This window comes from Halictus rubicundus, chromosome 1 (assembly GCF_050948215.1).
Source record: "Halictus rubicundus isolate RS-2024b chromosome 1, iyHalRubi1_principal, whole genome shotgun sequence".
Taxonomy (NCBI): Eukaryota; Metazoa; Arthropoda; class Insecta; order Hymenoptera; family Halictidae; genus Halictus; species Halictus rubicundus.
In genome coordinates, this window is record NC_135149.1 from 3,302,885 (window position 1) to 3,323,743 (window position 20,859).

Genomic DNA, 20,859 nt, shown 5'->3' on the forward strand with positions numbered 1-20,859 from the left:
CGAGTTTGTCGCAAACCGGGTAGAAAATTTTCAATTTGCATAAAGATCCATCGTCCACTGATCAATATACCTTTTGTTTCTGCGACTGTCAACGCTCGATCTACCGGAAGCGTCTCAATTTGATTTTCAATAATTGTGTTATATCAAAAGGAAGCTTAAGCATAGAACCAATACATAATGTGTTAAAGCACAGCCATTCAGTTCTCGCCAACGTAATTTTACTTCTCAAGCGAATCATTAATCCTACCGTTTTTCTTTTCCAAAAATCCATGAAATCTGCAATGCATCTATTTTCATAGTGTAGAATTTTTCGCGGATTCTCTCGGGCACGGAAAAGCGTAGTACGTCTACAATGTTGCCGGTACCGATCCCAGGATTACAATAGCCGGCTGAGCAGTGTTTCCATTTCTTTGTGGAGACCTGTGCATCGGATCTCGTAATGCCTCCAGCACAATAAGGACGATGCAATAATAATAGAAGCTGCCCAAGAAGAATGTGTGCACGGTGCAAGCAGCCGGCGAGGACCCCGGTGGCACTCTAACTTAATTGAAGCCACCCTCGACCGAGGCGAAGAGAGTAAAACCGTGGAAAAAAAAGGGTTTCAACGTCGGAGGCGTTCGGATTCGGGTTCGGGTTCGGGTTGGAAGCTCGAGGCATCCCGGTTTGCTTTAGCCTCGTTGATGGAACCCGTAAAAGGGCCCGCGGAACCCGGTACACCGTTCATCGAGATCCAAGATGCAGTTTAGAGGACCCGGGAGGCGTCACCAGCGAGAAGTCGAGCACACTTGCTTTGTTTCGGTCGAGTGGTCCGGTCTCGTTAGGTCCTCGTGGCTTTCAAAACCGACGAGTGGAGCCTCGGGCAAGTGGTCATCGTCTACATCGTCTATGCGATACTTCGCCTACTAAATCAATCTCTCCAGCTCGTCGAAAAGAGCTTCGTGAATTACCGTAAACTCTCCTATAACGCGGTTTACTCGTAACTATTTGATTTCTTTCCAATTCAATTTCATTTGATCTGACTGGTACTAATTCTGAGATTTGTATAACGCCACGGAAAAATTGTAAAAACCGACACGGGAAACCGGGGGAAAAAACGAAGAAAGAGGGAGAGAGAAGGGTTAGGCGAGAAAGGCGAGAGAGGGTTGAACGCACCCAGGGTCCATTCAGCGCGGCGTTCTTCGCCAGAGAAGGAGAGAAAGTATCGGAGGACGCTCTTTCAACAGGCTGCATCGTCTCGAGGATGCTTTCCTTCGGAGGAAAAAACCAATAATCCGTCCGGCTGGGTAATACAACCGGCATCGATTTTTCCGAGGCTGCCAGGTTTTGCCGAGGCGGATTGCGTCTGCTTCGGACGTTTCCCTGTCCTTTGAGAGAGACTGAAGGGTCTGGGCTCTGTCTTCCGAAAGCATTCTTTGCGTTTCGATACTTTTTTCGCGTTTTTCTCTCGCGCAAAACGGTGCCGAAGTTGTCGAACTTCCGAACATGATAGACGTGTATGTTGGTAAGAAGTCGATCGATTTACGAAGTGTTCGAGAATTTGGAGAAGAAGTAGAATATGCGGAGACGATTCTATGCGATTCTATTCGGAATAGAGTTTGTTTGTAGACGTCTTTGTTTTAGAAAGTTATGAAGATGCGTTGCTGTTGGGCGTGGGTAAGTGTGTCTGCCTATACAGCACACTGTTTCTACTACTTGTAGATCGTGTACGTCTTACTGCTAGGCTGCGGATCTTTATGCAAAATAAAAATTGTACGCATCAATTGCAACAGATGGGAGCCAGACACACGTTTACTTCTTTCTTGAATAATTTTGATATATTGAAAATGAATGCATTATTCTTCAATTGTTTTAAATTGTGCAATCTCGTGTTTCCTATAAATACATCAAATCCGCAGTGTACTTATTGCTATTGGGCAAGTATTGGCTACGGTGTCTGACCATGGCTTGCCACCACCACTACTTTTGTACGCTCAACGAATGTGACGGAAAATCTGACACTTGCTATTGAACAAGTATCTGCTGAGATGCCTGGCCATGGCTCGCGGTTTCTACTTTCCTACGTTCGACGTATCTTCGAGGCTAATTTTCTCGGGAACGAAGCCTAATTTTGCAACATGTTATCCAACATTCTCGATCCAGTTTTTCACGTGGAATCGTCCGTGTACACTGTTTCCCTAATAAATGTAGGAACACCGTGTATATTCGTAGTTAATTTAGCGATCAGTGATGGCAGTTTGGACGGCTCGGTGTACGTTGGCTTTATGACGAATGTTAGTCTAACGGTTCCGGACCGTGTAACAGTTCTGTGTTGACTACGCCCCCCGAAGATAGAGAGAGCTGAAGAGAAAGAGAGGGAGAGGGAGAGAGAGAGAGCGAAAGAGACAGGGAGAGAGGAGCGGAGAGGATGCGCGCGCGAGAGCGTTACACGAGAGACAGAGTCCAATGGACCGGGTCTATTTCGAGACAGCGACGGGCAGACACTAATAAACTTGTGTTGATACTTCTAATGTTCTCACGATAGGGTCTACACGTGCAACAATTCTACGCTCGGGGCCGGGTAATGGCTGCGGTATAGTAAGCGTCGAATAGTAAGCGGAAAAGCGGGGGATAGTACGTAACCGGGCACGCGGCCGTGCCCCGCAATGAAATCGAGCAGCGTCGACGAACCCACGTCCACGTGCTCTCTTCCTCTCACCTGTGTGCCTTATCAAACTAATTCCGTGGCTCAAGGCTAGTCGGCGGCGGTTACGATGTACGAGCACATGAGAGGCGTCCACCCAATTATTTAATTAAGCCGCTAAATCGGAAAACCGTGCTCGTGCGGCCCGCTCGAATCGCCTGAAACACGCCTCGACACGCCCCTCCCCGCCGCGTCTCGCCTCGCCTCGCCTAGCCTCGACTCTGATCACGAGAAAAATCGTGACGCCCCATTCGACACGTTCGAACAATGTTGCAATCCATCCGACGGAATCACGAAGGTCATCTGGCCATATTTTTAGACACGGCCCCGCGCGTCCAGAAGCTTTCCCCGTCGATACAACGTTTTTCAACGGCGAATCAGCTCGGCCAGCCGAAAACAAAAAAAGAACAAAAGGAAAAAAGAGCGGGAATGGGGGGAGGGAGCAGGGCCGGTTAATTCATCGACGACAATCCGAAGGTGTGAATGCAAAATCGGACCGTGTAAAACCGATGGGCTATCGTGTAACGCGCGGAACACGCTCGCTCGGCCGCGCCGGGACAATCGCGGCCGCCTCCCGAACACGATCGAGCGAATCCGTGTCACCGATAGATAGATCGGACACGGCTAAAAAAAAATATCAAATAGAAAACACGAACGTAGCGCAGAGGAGCGGAGAGCCGCGGAGAGGTGCGGAAAGGGAGAGAAAGAGAGGCGAGAGACTAGGTGTCGATAATACCACGCGGCTCCGCGCGCGCGAACATAGCCAAATGAATTTCTAAAATTGCACCGGCCTACCACCTAGCGGACACTATAAATAAGCATCCCCTTTGCGGTGCTCCCCTGCGCCGAAAATACACGCAGTCCACTCTAATTCGTGCGACTAATTTACGCGTGGCCCTTCCGGATCTAGCCGCGCCGCATACGATGTGACCTTGTGCACGATCTACCGAGATCACTGATAGTCGGCGTCCCTTTAAAAATCCCTCCCTAAAAATTACAGTCGACCCTCCAGCGAAAATATTTCTTCGTCGAACTCGATGGACCTCCCTGACGGCACCGGAAGAGACTGACCGATCAATCTCCCATTTTTCTTCTCGGGATTAACATAATTCTAAGGGCGCTTTCGTAAGAAATTGTTGCATAAATTCATTCGTGTTCATGCCACGACGGAATCGACCCTAATTCTTTACTGGGCCGATCCTAACTCTTTTTAGACGCGTCAGGTATCTTCATTATTCTTGACAAATTGTTGAAATATTTGTTGAACCCTTCGTTACAAACTTACACGAACATAATATGCGTTTGTTGCAATGAATTTTGCGCTGTAGCGTACAAATGACACGCCATGTGCACTCTGAGTACGATTAATCAGAGAAATGAATAGCTACAAGAGAGTGCTATTAACAATGTTAATTATCTCTCGCGTTCAATCTTCTCGAGGTATAAAACGTCATGTAAGACAATTAGAATGAAAATTAACTGCAAGAATATCTATGAATATACATAACGCATTTCAAAGTAATACTTGTTAGTACGTATTCCTACCTTTAGCACAAAAGCAACTGTTGAAAATGTTGAGAATAATGTTTGATATTGGTATAAATGCTAGTGTGCTGTGAGTGGCGTAAAGTAAAATTAAGATATTTGCTTTGTTACATCACGAAACAAATGCACAATGATTTTTGTTATTCCTGTTTTCGGTATAAACTTACATTAAATAACGAACCAAAGGGAAGCAACCGAGTGTCGAGAAGACTGTCGCATTATCTCATAAAGAGAGCAATAAAAAGAATTAAACGAATCAGAATCCGCAGTATTGGATAATTCGTCGACGCGATAGATGCTGTTTATGTTCCTAGGCGACACCGGTGTGAAGCATCAACAAAGTATAAACACCGAAATTGGATTGCGTTTACGTGCGCCGCTCCGTGCAGCAGCGAATCGCTCGAAACCACTTTGATTAACTTCTGCTGCAGCGACCGCCGCAATAGAATTATACATATAGGATCTTCCCTGGCAAGCAGGAAAATGAGAGCTGCTCGACGAAGAGCCGACCGGCTCCCCGGGCGGATGCATCGAAAGGGAAATTTCGTTCACGACGAAATGAAAATTCTAGAATCTCACAGGTGCAACGGTAATAGTGCACGAAGGGTGTGACAGAAAAAGAGACAGGGCAGGGGTAGCGAATAAAAATAGTTATCGGGAGTATAATCGAGAAATGTCAGGCAATTATCGGTTGATGAGGTCCCGGTACCTGGTGAAACGATTGGTGGATAGTGAGGAGGTCACGATACCGCAGTGGAACGAACAGCCGAGTGGTTAATGGGTTAACGGCTCCCTCCAATTGGTCGATGACGCTGTGCCCTCGTGACGTCACCGAGTGCAATGCCCCTGTGACGTGGCAACGTGTGCTGCAGGCCAAGCACTGCACAGAAATAGCATGCGCTTTCTCTCTCTCTCTCTCTCTCTCTCTCTTGCTCTCCTTCTTCCACCTACCGATGCTCTCTCCTTCCACGGGGTGCGTCCCTCTCTTCTCTCCCCTTCCCTCTCGACACTCTCTCTCTCTCTCCGTCTCCGGGTTCGCTCCCTTTTCGAAGTGTGCTTTCGGGCTTGCGAACCACGAAACCTCCTCGGGCCGTCGGTACTTGCCAAAAACGGCGACCACGTGACCGGCCCAGGAAAATGTCAAGCGTCCACGAAATAGGAAGGCAGCGAATCGCCGCAGCGGCCGGTGCGGTTCACCTGGTTTACTACGGATGACCCTAATTACACGCCGTTCCGATCCTCCGATCGGGATGACGGGACTCGGACAAGCGGCCCCGTTACTCTTCTAGCCAAGTCGATCTGAACTCAAGGTTCCACGAACACAGCCCAGGTTCGACGAACTCCCTATCAACGATCTAATTTACCTTTGACGGAGACGGACCTCGTCATTCGCCAGATAGACCGCTCAAAATTCCGTGAACCAATCGCCGAAACTTCGATCGAACAACCTGTTTCAAGTGCTTTTGATTCTGAGAACATCAAGCACTGTTCTTGGCGCAGAGACTCAAGTCTTTGTGTTAACGGCAGACCGTTTTTACAATTTTATAATTGACAATATCCAGGACTATTCGTTGCTTTATTTAACAATTTTTTTCAAGATATTTTTGGTTGTACTTCTTGTAGTCTTTCTGCGGATTCTAATATAACACCTGTTCATTTAATTTCATCGTCAAAGTAAATTGTGACGGTACTTCTCGATCGAAACGCTTTGTAACATTGCCATTCTAAAATCGGACGTTTCACGTGCAACAGCCTAATACGATTTCGACAATGATAAAATAAGAGAGCCAGCGTGGAAGCGAGAGAGGTCGAGTGCAGGAAGTCGACGTTGCCCGAGGACAGGGAGGTTCAACGAACCCGAAAAGGCGATCTAATTTCCTTCGAGGAAGCTGGCCTCCGTCTATCTCGGTTTTTCCCGGCAAAAGGCCCGCGAGCGAGACTACCATTTCCACGGGCAAAGAGCAGGAGCGGTCCGGCCGAATTTAAACTTCCCCGAAGAGATATCGTTCCAGGTACTAAAGGTCTTATCGGAATTCCCAGTGTCCCTGAATCAAGCTCTCTCTCTCTCTCTCACACACACACACACACTCTTCTCTCTTTCTCGCAGGTCTGAGCCAGTGTCGTCGAGCCGGAAAGTCGGTCGTTCAAGGTTCTCGCAGCAGGCAACGAGGTCTACGATCTCGCCCAGCCTATCGAACACCGAGGTCTATCGTGAAAAGTGGACGTTTGGCCGCAACAATGTCCCTTATCTCCGAGCGATTCTTCCTCGGAACTCGAGGAACCAGGGGAACCGGGAGCCAGGAGGTTCTATCGAACGAACTGCCGTGAATTCGACCTTCCCGAGGAGAACCGCCAACCCTTTGTCGTGACACGAGAACAGCTCGCTGCTCCCCTGACCTTTTCATTTCCCCTTGTCTCGTTTCTCTTTCTTCGAGAAGCCTCTTTGGCTGGGAGGACGTCTTCCTCGTGAATCCTAAAGCAACCTTTAGAATCCGCGAAACCGCGCATCGATCATCGCATTCAGGAATATTCGACGAGCCTTTCGAGCTTCTCCCACCCGGACGGGCTCTATCTGGACCAGCGATCCATTTTTCACGTGTATGCAAATGCACGTGTACACGTGTCACAAACGAATCTGAATCTTAATCTGTATAATATCGAATACACGGGTACCCGTGTATTTTAATTTACATGAATACATTAATATGTTCGTATTAACACACATTAACACGTTCGCTATCACCGCCACGAATATGTGACGCTTACAGCCTCGCAATTTGCTTAAAGACAGCCCAGTCAATTTGGTAGACTTTGCTATTTAAAGCCACAGTACACAGATACCGTGACTTTCTTCTGTTAAGTTATTTTAACGTTTCGAGATGCGTTACATTTGATAAAACTTTTGAACAATGAAGATGGGCAACGAAATAAATGGTGATGGCGTACGTATCAATACACACATAATTTATTGCACGTTGATCTAAGTAACGCTGCGCAGTCATGCGTGAGTTTACTGCAGTCTCACTCGCGTCTCATTTCTCGCGTATCAACAGTCGAGAAGAATCCGATCGGAAAACGAAAACGCCTCAGTTGCCGGACTCGAACATGCCGAACGGATTCGCGTACAAAAATACCCGGATCTCTGTATCCGTGTGCACGGAGGAGAGAACGCATAATTGCACGTATGTGTATTAAGAATACTTAATTCGCGAATACACGGTTCACGGATTCCATAGTGTACACGCGTGTACGTTCAGTACACGTCAAAAATCGTATACTCGAATCTGGACCGGAATATATTCCTTCGATCGAGCACACGATCGAGCCGGCCATGGAGAATTCCGGCAGAGCCAGGTGTTAATATTCCAGGCTCGCTTTGATCCTCGCTCGCGAAGCAATATCAAACGGTCCGACGTTTCGAGAACGCGAGTATACCCGGTCACCGAAAAATTCATAAAACTTCCGCGATGAACCCGGTTGCACGATCGTGCAGCCGCGGACTAATAGCGGTTCTTAATGAGCGAACTTCGAGGGATAGAGGGCCAAGTAAAATTGACCTACAATCTCATGGGGATCCATTCACGCTGTTCCTCCGGGCACTCCAGGTCGCAGATCATCGCTTTCTCCCGCATCTTCTCGCGCGAATCGATCCCGCTACACGCGGAGAGGAAGCGGAGCTCTCCTCTCGTTCCGTGGGAGAAATTCACGCACGCCCTCGCACAGCTCAACAGGTAATGTCCAACTGCCGGTTCCTTTTAATTTCTCCCGGTGCGCGTATCGGCCTCCTGTTCGGGTTTCCCGGCTGTCTTCGCCGTCGTCGAAACCACGGTATTTACAACCATTTTTACATTCTCGATCACTACAGGCTCCTTTTCGTTGGTTGGATTAACCCTTTCGCTCCTGAACGTGTCACTAATCGCGTCACGAGGCGAGCTATTGCTGTAGTCACTCGATATTCGCAGCATAAAGACGACTATAATCCTCACCGATGGGTGCTTTTCAAGCTCGAAGGGTGACTATAGGTAGTATAAAAGATTTCACATCAACTTTTGCCGACTTGGAACTAGACTGATAGATCTTTCACGGTAACGAACGTAACGATTGTTTCTTCCTTGGAATACACAAGCTTCGGATACACTGACACTGTCTGATACGTGACAGACATTTCTACTTCGCGTCACTCTCTTCACCAGACAGCGGATCTTTGTGCAAACTCCAAATTTTCCACCCGAATTGCAACATACTGGAGTGAAGTAACAATCTATTCTCTTTCTTAATATATTTGATAGGTTATAACAGTGTTTTGTAAATTCTTCTAATGTTTCGGCTGTTTCAAATTACACGTACTTGCGTTCGTCACAACTGCACAAAATCCGCTGTCTACTCTTCGGACTCGATCAACGCGTTTGCGTTTTATGGGACAAAACGATAGGTGCTACAATCTCGAACGGTGGTGCACTGTGGTTTGTCGATCGCAGATGTCAGCGCGTTCAATCTGCTGGAACGAAAGGGTTAATGGGCTTTGAGAAACGGACCGCGCCTCGAGAGACACTGGAGATCGTGACAATTCGGCGAAAAAAAAAAAAGACAAGCGACGCGAGCAAAACGCGGACGGGCAGAGACACTATACTCGGCTCGCCGTCGTCGCGATGACTGCAAGCTCGCAAGCCTACGCAAGCTCGCACCTTAGGCGGTGTCCTAGCGCCGCGGCTCCCCGGCGGAGCTGTCGAAATTCTCGGAGGACAGCAGCCCGGTGGATTATTCCGCGAGACGAGCGCGTTACACTTCGCCGAGCACCGTATAGGTGCTAGAACGGTAGCTAGGGCCTGCATCAATTGTTCTACTTTCTAGAACGATTCGTCGCGACTTGCTCTACTCGCGTGGACTCACTGTATATAACAGCCTGAACTAATTCACTGAGCAAATCACGAGTGAGTCGTTTCAAACATTATGTGATACTTCAGGCGCTCAACTATGCTACAAATGTGTGAAATCCGCAATCTAGCTGATAGATTGCACACCTTCGGAGAATTAAAAGTGAACCTTCACACTAGCAGACGTTATCACCTTGCTGTGCGATTTTCTTTACGACCACAATGATTGGGGCTTCTTCGTCTAACGATCTGCAAAATCGGATTGCTCTATTCGCAACTATGCCGCAGGTTCATCGTACCGCGATGTCGCGAGAATAGAAAAAGGGAGAGAGGGCAGGTCCCGTTTGTGATCCCGTGACCAAGTGTCGAGGAGCAATCTTCTGTTCGGGATAGAGAATTTTTGACCGCTCGCGAATAGGAAAAAGAAGACGAGGAAAAGGCTAACCGGCGAATGGAGGAGATAAAGATAGAGGTAGAAAGAGCGTCGAACAGTGACGTCACTCGTGGACCGTGAGGTGGGCCAATGGTGCAGGAGGGGGAGGTCGAGCGCCTCTCCGTGATGTCATTGACTACGCTCCTCTCACGATATGCCGGTACAGTGAGAGCGCACCTGGTGGGGACACGCGAAAACGGGGTACGCGAACCAGAGAAGAGGGAAGGCGGCGTGAAAAGGAACGAGAGAGAGAGAGAGAGAGAGAGAGAGAGAGAGTGTGTGTGTGTGTGTGAGAGAAGGGGGTGGAGAGAACACGGGCGCACGACTATTCTTAGCTGCTTGAAAACACCGAGCTCTCTCTCTCTCTCTCTCTCTCTCTCTTTCTGCTTCTCTCTTCCTCCCTCTCTTTCTTCGTCCCTGTCTTTCTCGGTTTGAAGCACGGTTGCGGATTCTCTCGCACGGTTGCGTAACTCTACGCGAGAGAGCACTCTCGAGGAGGTGTTCGCGAAATGGCCACAACTGCTGATGGGGCCGATCAACGCCGATATCGATACCCTGGAAACGGGACCGTTGATTTCCCGCAAGCCGAACCACGCCGGAATTTTTAGACGCCGCGTCACCGCGGCTTTACGTTCCACTCGAGACTTTCTCCGTTCCCCCGAACACATTCGGTTTCATGCGAAATTGCCGCCATGTTTCAACCTTTCGTACCCCCAACCAGGCTAGAAATGATTAGGAAACAATCTGCACGCCGCGGAAGATCCTGTTGCGACCTCGAACAACGCCACGTTTTCCTGCGGATGGTGTTTCAAGAGCTCTGGCGAATGGGAAACTGATCGAAACGCCTCGTTCTGGAAAGTAAATGAAACTTGAACCCTGCAACGATGTATATACATTTCAAACAGTTCAACAGTATGCGTGACTGTCGCCCAAACATGTCTCGTTAACATGATATGTCTTTGCGTTGCTGCTAACGTTGCGTCTACATTGTGATAGACAGCTCCATTCGCAACAATTGATTTCAACGTGCTCGGGAAGTGGACAATCTTAACAACTGCAGACCGGGCAACGATTAGCCTGACTCGCAGCTCGATTTCGAAATATTTCCGAATAATATTTTTGGAAACTGGATCTGAACACCGTCGTCCAATGGTTAAAACAACTTCGTACCCCCGTATTGTACGAAGCTGCAACCAATGACGGAATTAATCGTCGGAAGGGCAATAGGACGGAGATAAGCAAACGGCGGGAGGTTACTCAGGAAAAACGAAGACGCTAACGATACCGATAAGACCGATAAAAGAGTGCCAGTTGAACCGTAACGGGAGATGGCAAAGAACGGAGAACGAGGCCGATAAGAAAGAGCAACAATTAAAACCCGGAAGCGGCGTAACGCGATCTAGCAGCGAAGAGAGAGAGCCATTAACGTTTCACGAGATAAACCCCGGAAGGTTATTAGCGGGCCGTTAATCCAGCCCCGACATAATTACCCGACGTTATCCGACGCAGTCAGTCATAGTTTGAAACTCGGCACTCCATCGATTAATTTTCCATACTCTCTCGAAATCCTTCAGGGTTGCGACGTCGCGGCGCGGCGCGCATTGCACGATGCTAGTATGCGGTGCTTCAAGGTCGGCCCTACAGAAACTATAGCTACACAGGGCAATGCGTAGAAACGCAACGCGAGCCGTGACGGGTCGTTTAACGAGCACGCGAATAAAAGCCTGACATTTCGACCCGATCCCGGATGGACGTTAATTTCCTGAGGCCGTCGATGAACGCGGCCCGAGAAGACAGCGCGCCTCGAAACGTCTGCGAAATCGACGAGAGAGCGCCGCTCGAATTCCCCGGATCCCGCGACCCCTGACATTTTGATCGCGATCAACCCCCGGCGGGGGTGGTTTCACGTTCCCGTGAAAAACAGAACAAAACCAACAAAAAATGAGCGGAGACACGCGACACCGAATCGACATTTAGCGCGACGAGACCGACGGAAAAACGAGAGCCCGAAATTAACTGTTTTCCGCAACGCCGCCGAACCGTGGCGGTCAACGGATTCACCACAACCCCCCGATGATGGTTGCAAAGTGGTCCAGGTTTTAAGCTCGCTCGCTCCCCCTTTCTCTCTCTCTCTCTCTCTCTCTCTCTCTCTCTCTTCCTCCGCGTATGCATGCACGCTCGCTGGATCGTTGGCTCGTTCGCTCGTTCGCTCGTTTCGTCCCCCGGCGATCAAGTCCTCGGGCGTCCTCCCTCTCGCCGAGGAAAATGAGTGGGAACAATGAGAACTCGCCTCCGTCAAAGTGGAAAACCGGTGACGTGTAATACGCCCGGGCAGATTCACTGAAAACACGGCTCTCGACCGTGCCAAACCCGGTCGAGGTGGCTGCAGGTGGTCGTCGCTCGCTACTTTTCGCTTTTCAGCTCTCTATCTCGCTGTCTCTCTCCTTCTCTCTACCCCCCCCCCCCCCTCTGCACCCCGACCCCGAAATCATCCTTCTTTCGTCGTCTCCCTTTGTGACCGTCACACGTGCACAACCATCTACGCGCCTATCAGCTTGCATTTCCCGATAACTGCTCGATGCAACCCCTATCGGCCCGCGTATTGAGCCAATCCTGATGCTGCTCGGTTTTCATCGCCGGATCAGAATCTTCGGAAATGATCGAATAATACTGCTTCTTAACTCCCCCCCCCCCCCCCGCCGGCTATCTGTTTCATCGAAACGCGAAATTCGATAAGATGAAACGACGATAAGATCGTTTGCAGACCGTAATACTGATTTTCCAAGCATCAAGGTGTTCGATACGATCGGCGGAAAGTGACGTCGTTTATCGTCAAGCAAGCGAATCTGTACCGCGGTGTACTTGTGCGCTCGATTGCGACTCTAAAGTCACGGGGAACCGGACCAGGGAACTCAGGTGGGCCAAGAGGCCTCGGGCTATGACTATGATAAATTATACAGTAGTGACTATTGATCTCGCCGCGCCTAAGGTCAGACACTACGGCAAAATCGAGTCCGAGCCAACCATCGGCCCGCGAATAAATTCAATTTTCCCGCTCTGAATAACGTAACGGTTCTTACAGACCCTGGAGAGTGACTCGCGACTGGAAAATCACGATCTCCGTTGGAATATGTAAATTCAGTGGTATTGCGTGCCGATAAAGTTGTCCTGCCGAGCTTGGGACCCGGAGACTTTGCTTGGAAAATCAGGAAATGTCCAGCTCGGGATCGAAAGATCTGATTCACTAGTTATTATATGTACGGCGTTCCCCTTCAACGACGCGTCAAACATTTCTAAGCAGCCTGCGAACTTCTATGCTAATTCCCATTCCCGTTTCCTCTTCGTAAAATAAAGAACGTCCGAACAAATTTCGTTGTATCGAATAAGACTGTCACGGATAAAAATATTGTACACTTGTATTTTATAATATTGTACAAATGCATAAAGATCTGCATTCTAGTTACAGTCGCCTAACAGAGCTATTTATTTCACAAACCTAGACGAGCAAGTTCTTTATTGAAAGGAGTACCGACCAAGTATAAGAAACAACTTTTTACCGAAGCATTTATTAGAGGCTATTTCTGTGCTTGCTCTTGTTATTAGTCGCAAAAGGTGTTTACACCATTCGTGGGGAAACTAGGAACAATCTGCTCGATAGTTTGGAATTAGGAGAGAAAAGATAGTCCCAGCGCGATATTCGATTCGATGAAACCGAGCTTCTTCTAGGAAAGTGGCTATGTGAATTATTAACGAGGAAAGTTTCGAAAAGAAACGAAACGAATCGCTGACCGAGGTATAGCAGCCGCGTACAGGCCGCTAGAAACTAAGTCACTCGTGGAATCGGTTAATAACAATGCCAGTAAGTTTGCGGAATTGACGCGAGGAAAGTTTACAGCTGCTCCACGCATACCCGCCGCTCGGAAAACCCGTTTTCCCTGAATATTCCGCCGATGTTTCGACAGATTCGTCGATATTTTGTCCCGACATTCCCGTCGGTGTATGTTCTACGCAAGGGAATTAACCCTTTGCACTTGACTGACGATGATCTATCTTCCGCAGTAGATATACAGAATATGACTCTAAAATGCTGACAATTGGAGCGATCACGCAACAGATTTTTAATCACAAATATTTCTATTTTACAGTTATTGAGGTAGTAAAGATGCCTCCATGAGGAATTATTCAAGAAATTGATTTCTTTGATTATACAGGGTGAGTCACCAAACGTTAGCACCTCAAATATCTTTGTTGTTTCTAAAGATACGTAAAATATGGTAAGGACAAAGTTGAATGGTGCAATGGGGCTGACACAATGCAAAAAAAAAATTTTGTTTTTATGTCATTTTTTTGGAGATATCAAAGTCACTTTGACTTTTTTAAATGGAACCACCCTTTTTTAAACACCTACAATGATAGTCCCTTTCATTAGGAATTCAGTGACTATAATTAGTCCAAGGTCATTCAAGGTCAAGGACAGAAAAAACGTATAAAACTAAAATATGGAAGCAGAATACCTGTATTTTATAAATGTTCGAAATGATGGCCGTCTGCGTCGATACATTGTTGTAAACGAGATCTGAAGGAATGTTGAAATCTGATAAGTGTATCCGACGTGATATTCGTACATGCTGTGATGATACGCTGACGCATATCTTCAACTGTTGTTGGAGCATCCGTGTACACGGTCTCTTTTAGCAGACCCCATAAAAAGAAATCCAGTGGATTTAAATCAGGCGAACGTGCTGGCCATGAAACTGTTCCGCCTCGTCCAATCCATCGGTTTGGATATCGAGAATCCAACGTTTCTCTTGCTACTCGTGCATACTGAGCAGGACAACCGTCATGTTGGTACCACATATTGTAGCGATTTTGTAGAGACATCTTCTAAAAAAATTGGCAGATCTTCTTGCAAAAATTGAGCGTATTTCTGTCCCGTCATCATTCCGTTAACGAAATATGGTCCAATTACTTTGTCGTTCAAAAAATACCACACCACACGTTTACGCTCCATTGTCTTTGATGATCAATTTCTCGCAGCCAGTGCGGATTATCCACACACCAATAATGGGCGTTCCGTAGATTAATTGAGCCATGATTAGTAAATGTTACTTCGTCCGTAAACAAGACATTAGAAAAAAATGAATGATTTTGAAGCAATCCCCATTGACAAAAGTTAATTCTATTTTGAAAATCATTCCCGTGCAATTCTTGATGGAGCGATATGTGGAACGGATGAAATTTATGTCGGGCCAGAATTCGTATTACGCTACTTTGACTTATGCCTGCTTCCCGGGCAATTTTTCTCGTACTCACGTGAGGATTGACAGCTATAGCTGCTAAAATATTAATTTCATTGTCTTCATTAGTCGTGGGATTCTTCCGTTTGTACTGTCTTGCATGTACACTTCCAGTACTTCGAAACAACCGGTACGTATTAGTGAAAGTATGTCTAGAAGGAGTGTTTCGCTCGGGGTACCTTTCTTCATAAAGTAGTCGGGCTTGCACTGCATTTTTTCTACATTCAAAGTAAATCGTGATCATATCACACTTTTCAGTCATCGAATATAACATAGCGGAATCGCGTTTGGAAACATACTGATAGTAAATAAGAATGCTGAATAACATTGAAGGACCTTAGTATGTTTACTTTAACTACGACCATAGTATGTTTACTATTTCCTACAAGTCTCAACCGTGATAAACGTATTCTGCTTCCATATTTTAGTTTTATACGTTTTTTCTGTCCTTGACCTTGAATGACCTTGGACTAATTATAGTCACTGAATTCCTAATGAAAGGGACTATCATTGTAGGTGTTTAAAAAAGGGTGGTTCCATTTAAAAAAGTCAAGGTGACTTTGATATCTCCAAAAAAATGACATAAAAACAAAATTTTTTTTTGCATCGTGTCAGCCCCATTGTACCATTCAACCTTGTCCTTATCATATTTTACGTATCTTTAGAAACAACAACGATATTTGAGGTGCTAACGTTTGGTGACTCACCCTGTATACTGTAAAGAAAGTGGCTGAAAATTTGGATAGGCACATTCTCGTAATTTTTATAATGTAAGATAATAAAGCGCAGCGCAGTTTTAGCGCTCCGTGAAACCAGCGTGAAAAATCGGATTGTGATACGACGCTAAAGAACGGAAGCGGCAGAAGAAATTTTCGTGTCAAGTCCCGTTTAAACAGAGTGCAATGATTACCGTAAATAAAGAAACATCTCCGAGTGCAGAGAGTTAAACTGATAATCGTTTGTTGCCTACCTTGTTCTCTGTTTTGCAGAATCGAGCCGGATGTTCGAGCGTCCGTCCAGTTTTCACGGATGTTTACGAGCTTCCATCAACCGAGCGGATAATCGTGCGGAATAAATGTTTCACGACGCGCCCGAAGGAAACGAAGAATCGCGAAAATGGCGGGGGTCTTCTGAGAGAGCGGTTGGCAGAGGTACAAATCGCTTTGTCTATTCCCGAGGATCCGAGAAACAATGTCCCTAGAAAGCTGAAAGGGCTTGCCAAGACGGGTTCAGACGACACACCGGATCGGAATTCAGGATGTCCGGTCTCTATCTCTCGTTTCGCATGACACTTCGCTTCGCGGAAATCTTGCCAGTTTTCACTCCCCCTCGCTCGCCAAAAATTCAATCGCACAGTTCTGCAAAGAGACGCGGACCGACTCTTCGCGGAAACGCCGTCGAATCGATCATAATCTGTTTCCGCGACCAGAACGGAGCCAAAGAACCTTCTATTTTCGGAGAATAATCAACAGACTGCGGATTTTTCTATTCTTGCAGATAGAAGACGAAACGTTGAGTTTCGCTAAAAACTCGGAGATAATTAATGTTCGTGGGTTTTCGCGGATTGTGGCTGAAATATCCGGAGTCTGTCGATTAGGGTAATAAAGGTGGAGGTGACTGACCGTCTTTCCTGTAGTAGAGGATCTCGAAATGCTTTTCGACGCCGGCGGCGAGGGCGTCGCGGAGGGCTGCGACTGCATGGGGCGACGTCATTGGCCCATGGAGGAACTCGCAGATCGCCGGTCTCTGCATCACTTCCGCCTTCGAGTAGCCCGTCAAACGGCAGAAACTGTCCGAGCAGTATATTATGTGACATAGTCCCTGTTGAGCGTTGGCCACTAAAAAACTTCGATCTGCGAACAGAAACAAACAGCAATTAATCCATCTGTCTTGCAACCGGAAGATCATCCCCCAACATCAACCCCTCAACCACAGAGCTCTCTTATGAATATATAGTATTAAACCAGAAAACCCGGCTGAGCAACGCGTGTTGCGAAGCGTTCGTTTCATAGTGAATGGCTCGAAGTAATCTTGTCTTCGTAAACTTACATTGGGCATTTTAGCAAGAGGTAACGGCTAAGACTGAACTCGGCGAGCAGCATATCGAAGAAACCCGATCTCCAATTATTGTCCAAAGACAAATTCGTCTGGTTGGGACAAGGGACTCTCTCGAATAAATTGAACAATCTCTAGCTCGCTAGAATGCTCGGAGGTACAGAGGACGCAGTGTGGCCCGAGCTACAGTGAATTTTCATCGGCTCATTAGCGCGCGTGGTTGGCGTGCCTTCCGAGGCACGTCCGAAATTAACTTTTCCCGTCAGACGGTCCGGCAGAAATGGACAAGTCGACGGGAACACCGGCGATTCTGGACGCTGTTTATAGATCCTCGAATCCTCAAAATGCAGACAAGTAAAGTGACCGGACGCCGCGCCGCACCGCGTAGAGGGTCACCGTCGGAAACCCAAAATTCTCACGAGAACCAAATTAAATCTCTCTAATGAGCATTTCGTAAAATTAGCACGGAACTTAATGCGTTTGCTACGTCTGCTACAGAATTTAGGGTTTTAATGTGCACCCCGCGAAATCTGGGTAATAGTCGGCGGACCTTTGTCCGAAGCGAAAATTGTCTGCAGGATACAGAAACAACGTAGACACGTATTTCCTTTTCAATTGTAATGTGTCGAAAATATGTAATTGTTCTTGCTGAGGTACGCCATTAACGTTTCACATACAAATTCTAACTAGTGTGCTAGCTTCTGGATACAATACCAAGCCATTTCGACTGGTTGACTCTTAGTGAACTGTGCTCTGGTCCATTTTGCACCCTTGTTTCAAAAACAGTTAATTTAAATTCCTAGCTGCTCGACTAAAAGATATACACTGAAGAAAAATCGATAAAGAATTGTATCGTCATCTCTAATCAATAGTTACAGGTAATATTTGTATCAGAAAATGTTCACTAGCAATGGATTAAACTAATGGTTGCTAGTCAACGCGTTAACGAACTGGTTCCAGGAAAGTTCCAGGTCCGATCACGGGTAGTATAAAGCGTTTTATAAAATGGTCATGCTGCCGGGGCTCTAGAATAGCCAGGATCCCTCAGTTTCCCGTTCCCATTGCGACCTTCATCCTAAATCTGGCGTGAGCGTTAGAGTGCACACCATAAAATATTTTGGTAGCCGGTCGTTTAGGTTGTCTGCGGCGGGACATGGCGAGCCGCGGTTAATTCGGCTCGTTTCATGCGACGACGACACATTCGGCCATTTTTTACGGCACCGGCTCAAAGGAGCCGCTCAAACGGAACGGCACGCGTGTACGAAAGAGAAATGAACACCTTGACTGGTCGCACAGGCTCCGCTATTTCAGCCGGGACCGATTGTTCCGCCGAAACAATGGGACTCCGTAACGGAAAGCTGTATTCACGCTGGAACTACCCGGGGTCGCAAAATCATCCGTTTCAGATTTCTGATTTTACAATTAGCCACCCTGTCCGACGCTAATTTTGCGTTTCGATCACCGGTAGACAATCCTTATAGATCTTGAAGTGCTCAACATACACCTGTAAGTGATTCATTCTCAGTTTTCCGGGGAAAAAAGACAATTTTCATCATTGAGAATTTTATCCGCTTCCCCGGTAAAAGCTGTACCAATGATATTTATTTAGAATGGTTCGGTAGCCCTTTCCAGATAGAACGGCACATTTTTTTATAGCATTATGAACGTTTGAACACGTTTGAGCAACGTTTAAAGAGAGCGAGATATATTCGTCTGAGAAAATTGTAGGTTAGGGACTGTCTCACTGTGTTTAAACATTGGCATAACATGTTTGGGAAAGTCTGTAGAATCGTTCTTGGTAAAAATCATTCTTATAGCCTCCACTGTTGGAGCATAAACAAAATTGTTACAGTTAAAATTGCATAACAGAGACCTATCTGTTCCCTACGTATCTCGAACGTTTCATAATTTTCTAAATTTTCGAGTTTGAATCTTCTCTAATAAATAGAAACTCATTTTCATATTCGGATTTCATACGAAAAAGAAGCGGACGCTTCTAACGACCAAGATGGCGCGGTGCAAAATAGCGCACGCGTCATCGGCGATCCAAGTTTCGCGTACAATTCGCGGCACTAAATTACCGCGAATTTAGTCTGGGTCCTGACAAATGGTCAGAGCGGGAATTATCATTAATGAAAATAAATTTCGCTTTGTTTCCCGCCGACAAGTCTAATTGCGACGCGCCCCCTAACGGTTCTCGCGGACTAGCATGCTCTCGAAACAACCGCAATATGGCGGGCCGACGGGACGCGACGATATCGCGGGCAAATTTTACGAGGGTCGTTAAACAAGTAAATTTACCAGGTGTTTTGAACCCTGTCCGGTGTTCAACGAACCATCGGACTCGGAAGCGACGAAAACGCGGTTTCAGCGAACGATAATGTTCAACGTTTAAACTTTTCTTCTCTTTCTTTTCTCGCGCCCGACTAAATATAGCAGGGTTTGACAAGTCACCGGAGGACCTTGGACTCGCATAAACGCGGTGCGAGTAGAAAGCCGCGATTTTACTATTTATAGGGGACACTACGTATTCGTTCGCTCGACACATACCGGGTTTACAGGGTTTATAGGTTTACAGAGTAACGAAGAGATCGGCTTCAATACTCGTCAAATATTAACCTCGCGGTAAACTCGTTTTATTCACCGAAGTACGCAACGTAATCGCCTGCGCAAATACCGCTATCGAACTTTGTATGTACAACTCGTGTAAAGAAACCAACTTTGTAACCGCGTGTTGTCGCGCTACAATGTCACTTCGGTTAGACGAGCTTGCATAATTTCTATCTCTCGAGTGAGAGATCCTTGAAATCCTGTTTACCCGCGTCGTGGAAAGAAATTGGTCCTGATATTACAGAAAATTGAATTTCACCAATGCCAAGAATACTGCGGGTCGATGGGGCTGCCAGGTTCTACAATGTTTTAGTTATTTACGTTACGTCGAATGGGAAGATCGATGCAACAAACGGTGCATGAGTTTCCGACCGACTAGATCCTTTGTTTTATATTGCATAAGCTGTGTAAGAATTTGAACGCTTTACCTAGTCGAAATTCGATGGCAACCTTCTCGATTACGTTCTATTGCACGAAACGGGGACCCTGATGAGGCCCGCGCAGAGCACTATAGTCTTCTAGATGGCGCGGTGCTGCCGTCGCGCGGATTCTATTGAAAACAAACGTTGGATAGAACACTGCCAATGGCGGGCAACTTGAACGCATCGTGTAGGGTGGATGCTTACAGTAGTTTGCTTAAAAAAGAATAATTTGTCCCAAAAACACTTTAAAAAGTAACGTTTATTGTACAGCTAGTAATATAAAAATAACATAAAACTTCTTGTTACTATTATCGTCATTATTGAAATAAAGAAAATGTCATTCGCTATAATATACAGGATGAAGCATTTAAAACCTGATTATCTCGCTTACTATTGATGATAGAAAAGATTGCATCAGATACAATCAGATCTTGCTTTTATTTCATTTATTCTTTCTACAGATTCTATTTAATTAAATCTAATGAATTTATTGTTAGCCACAAGATGTTTGAAATCTCTGATTCGTGTGGTCTCAATCTTTCAAACGTTTTCAAAGGTAAACTTATATGAACTTTCGTCGCTGACAGTGTATGCCCATCCTGGAACAATTTGTAAAAGAACCGCCAGAACGAGTAGATAGCTTTTTCAGTTCGCGTGACAAGCGTTACACCGTGACAAGGGTGTAACACCGTGGCAAAGGGGTTGACGTTTGAGAAAAGGGATGGTGGGTCGCGTTCGAAGGGGCTAGTCGAGAAAAATGCGAGAGACGTCTGGCGAGGGATGTATCGCGAATTTTCAAGTGCGTCGCAAGAGTACCGACGTCGTACCAGAATCCGAGAGACATGTCGGTCCCGGGGCACGTCGAATTACGCCGCGTTCCTCGCCTGCCATCGATTCACCCTCTCTTGGGTCCCGTCGAATGCCGAAACATTCTGCGAAGGAC

General features: G+C 46.7%; 1 protein-coding gene across 8 annotated transcripts in view; it reads right to left on the bottom strand.

Annotated features, from left to right (window-relative positions):
- Positions 1–20,859, bottom strand: part of LOC143353099 (voltage-gated inwardly rectifying potassium channel KCNH6-like) — a 178,156-nt gene that overhangs the window by 133,990 nt on the left and 23,307 nt on the right. For 7 of the 8 annotated variants that reach the window (XM_076786192.1, XM_076786208.1, XM_076786177.1 and 4 more), the window contains exon 2: positions 16,452–16,682. In XM_076786192.1, coding sequence (XP_076642307.1) covers positions 16,452–16,682 — 231 coding nt within the window. Of the gene's footprint in view, positions 1–7,786; positions 7,998–16,451; positions 16,683–20,859 lie in introns of those variants that run through there. The other variant, XM_076786200.1, reaches the window with a different exon arrangement.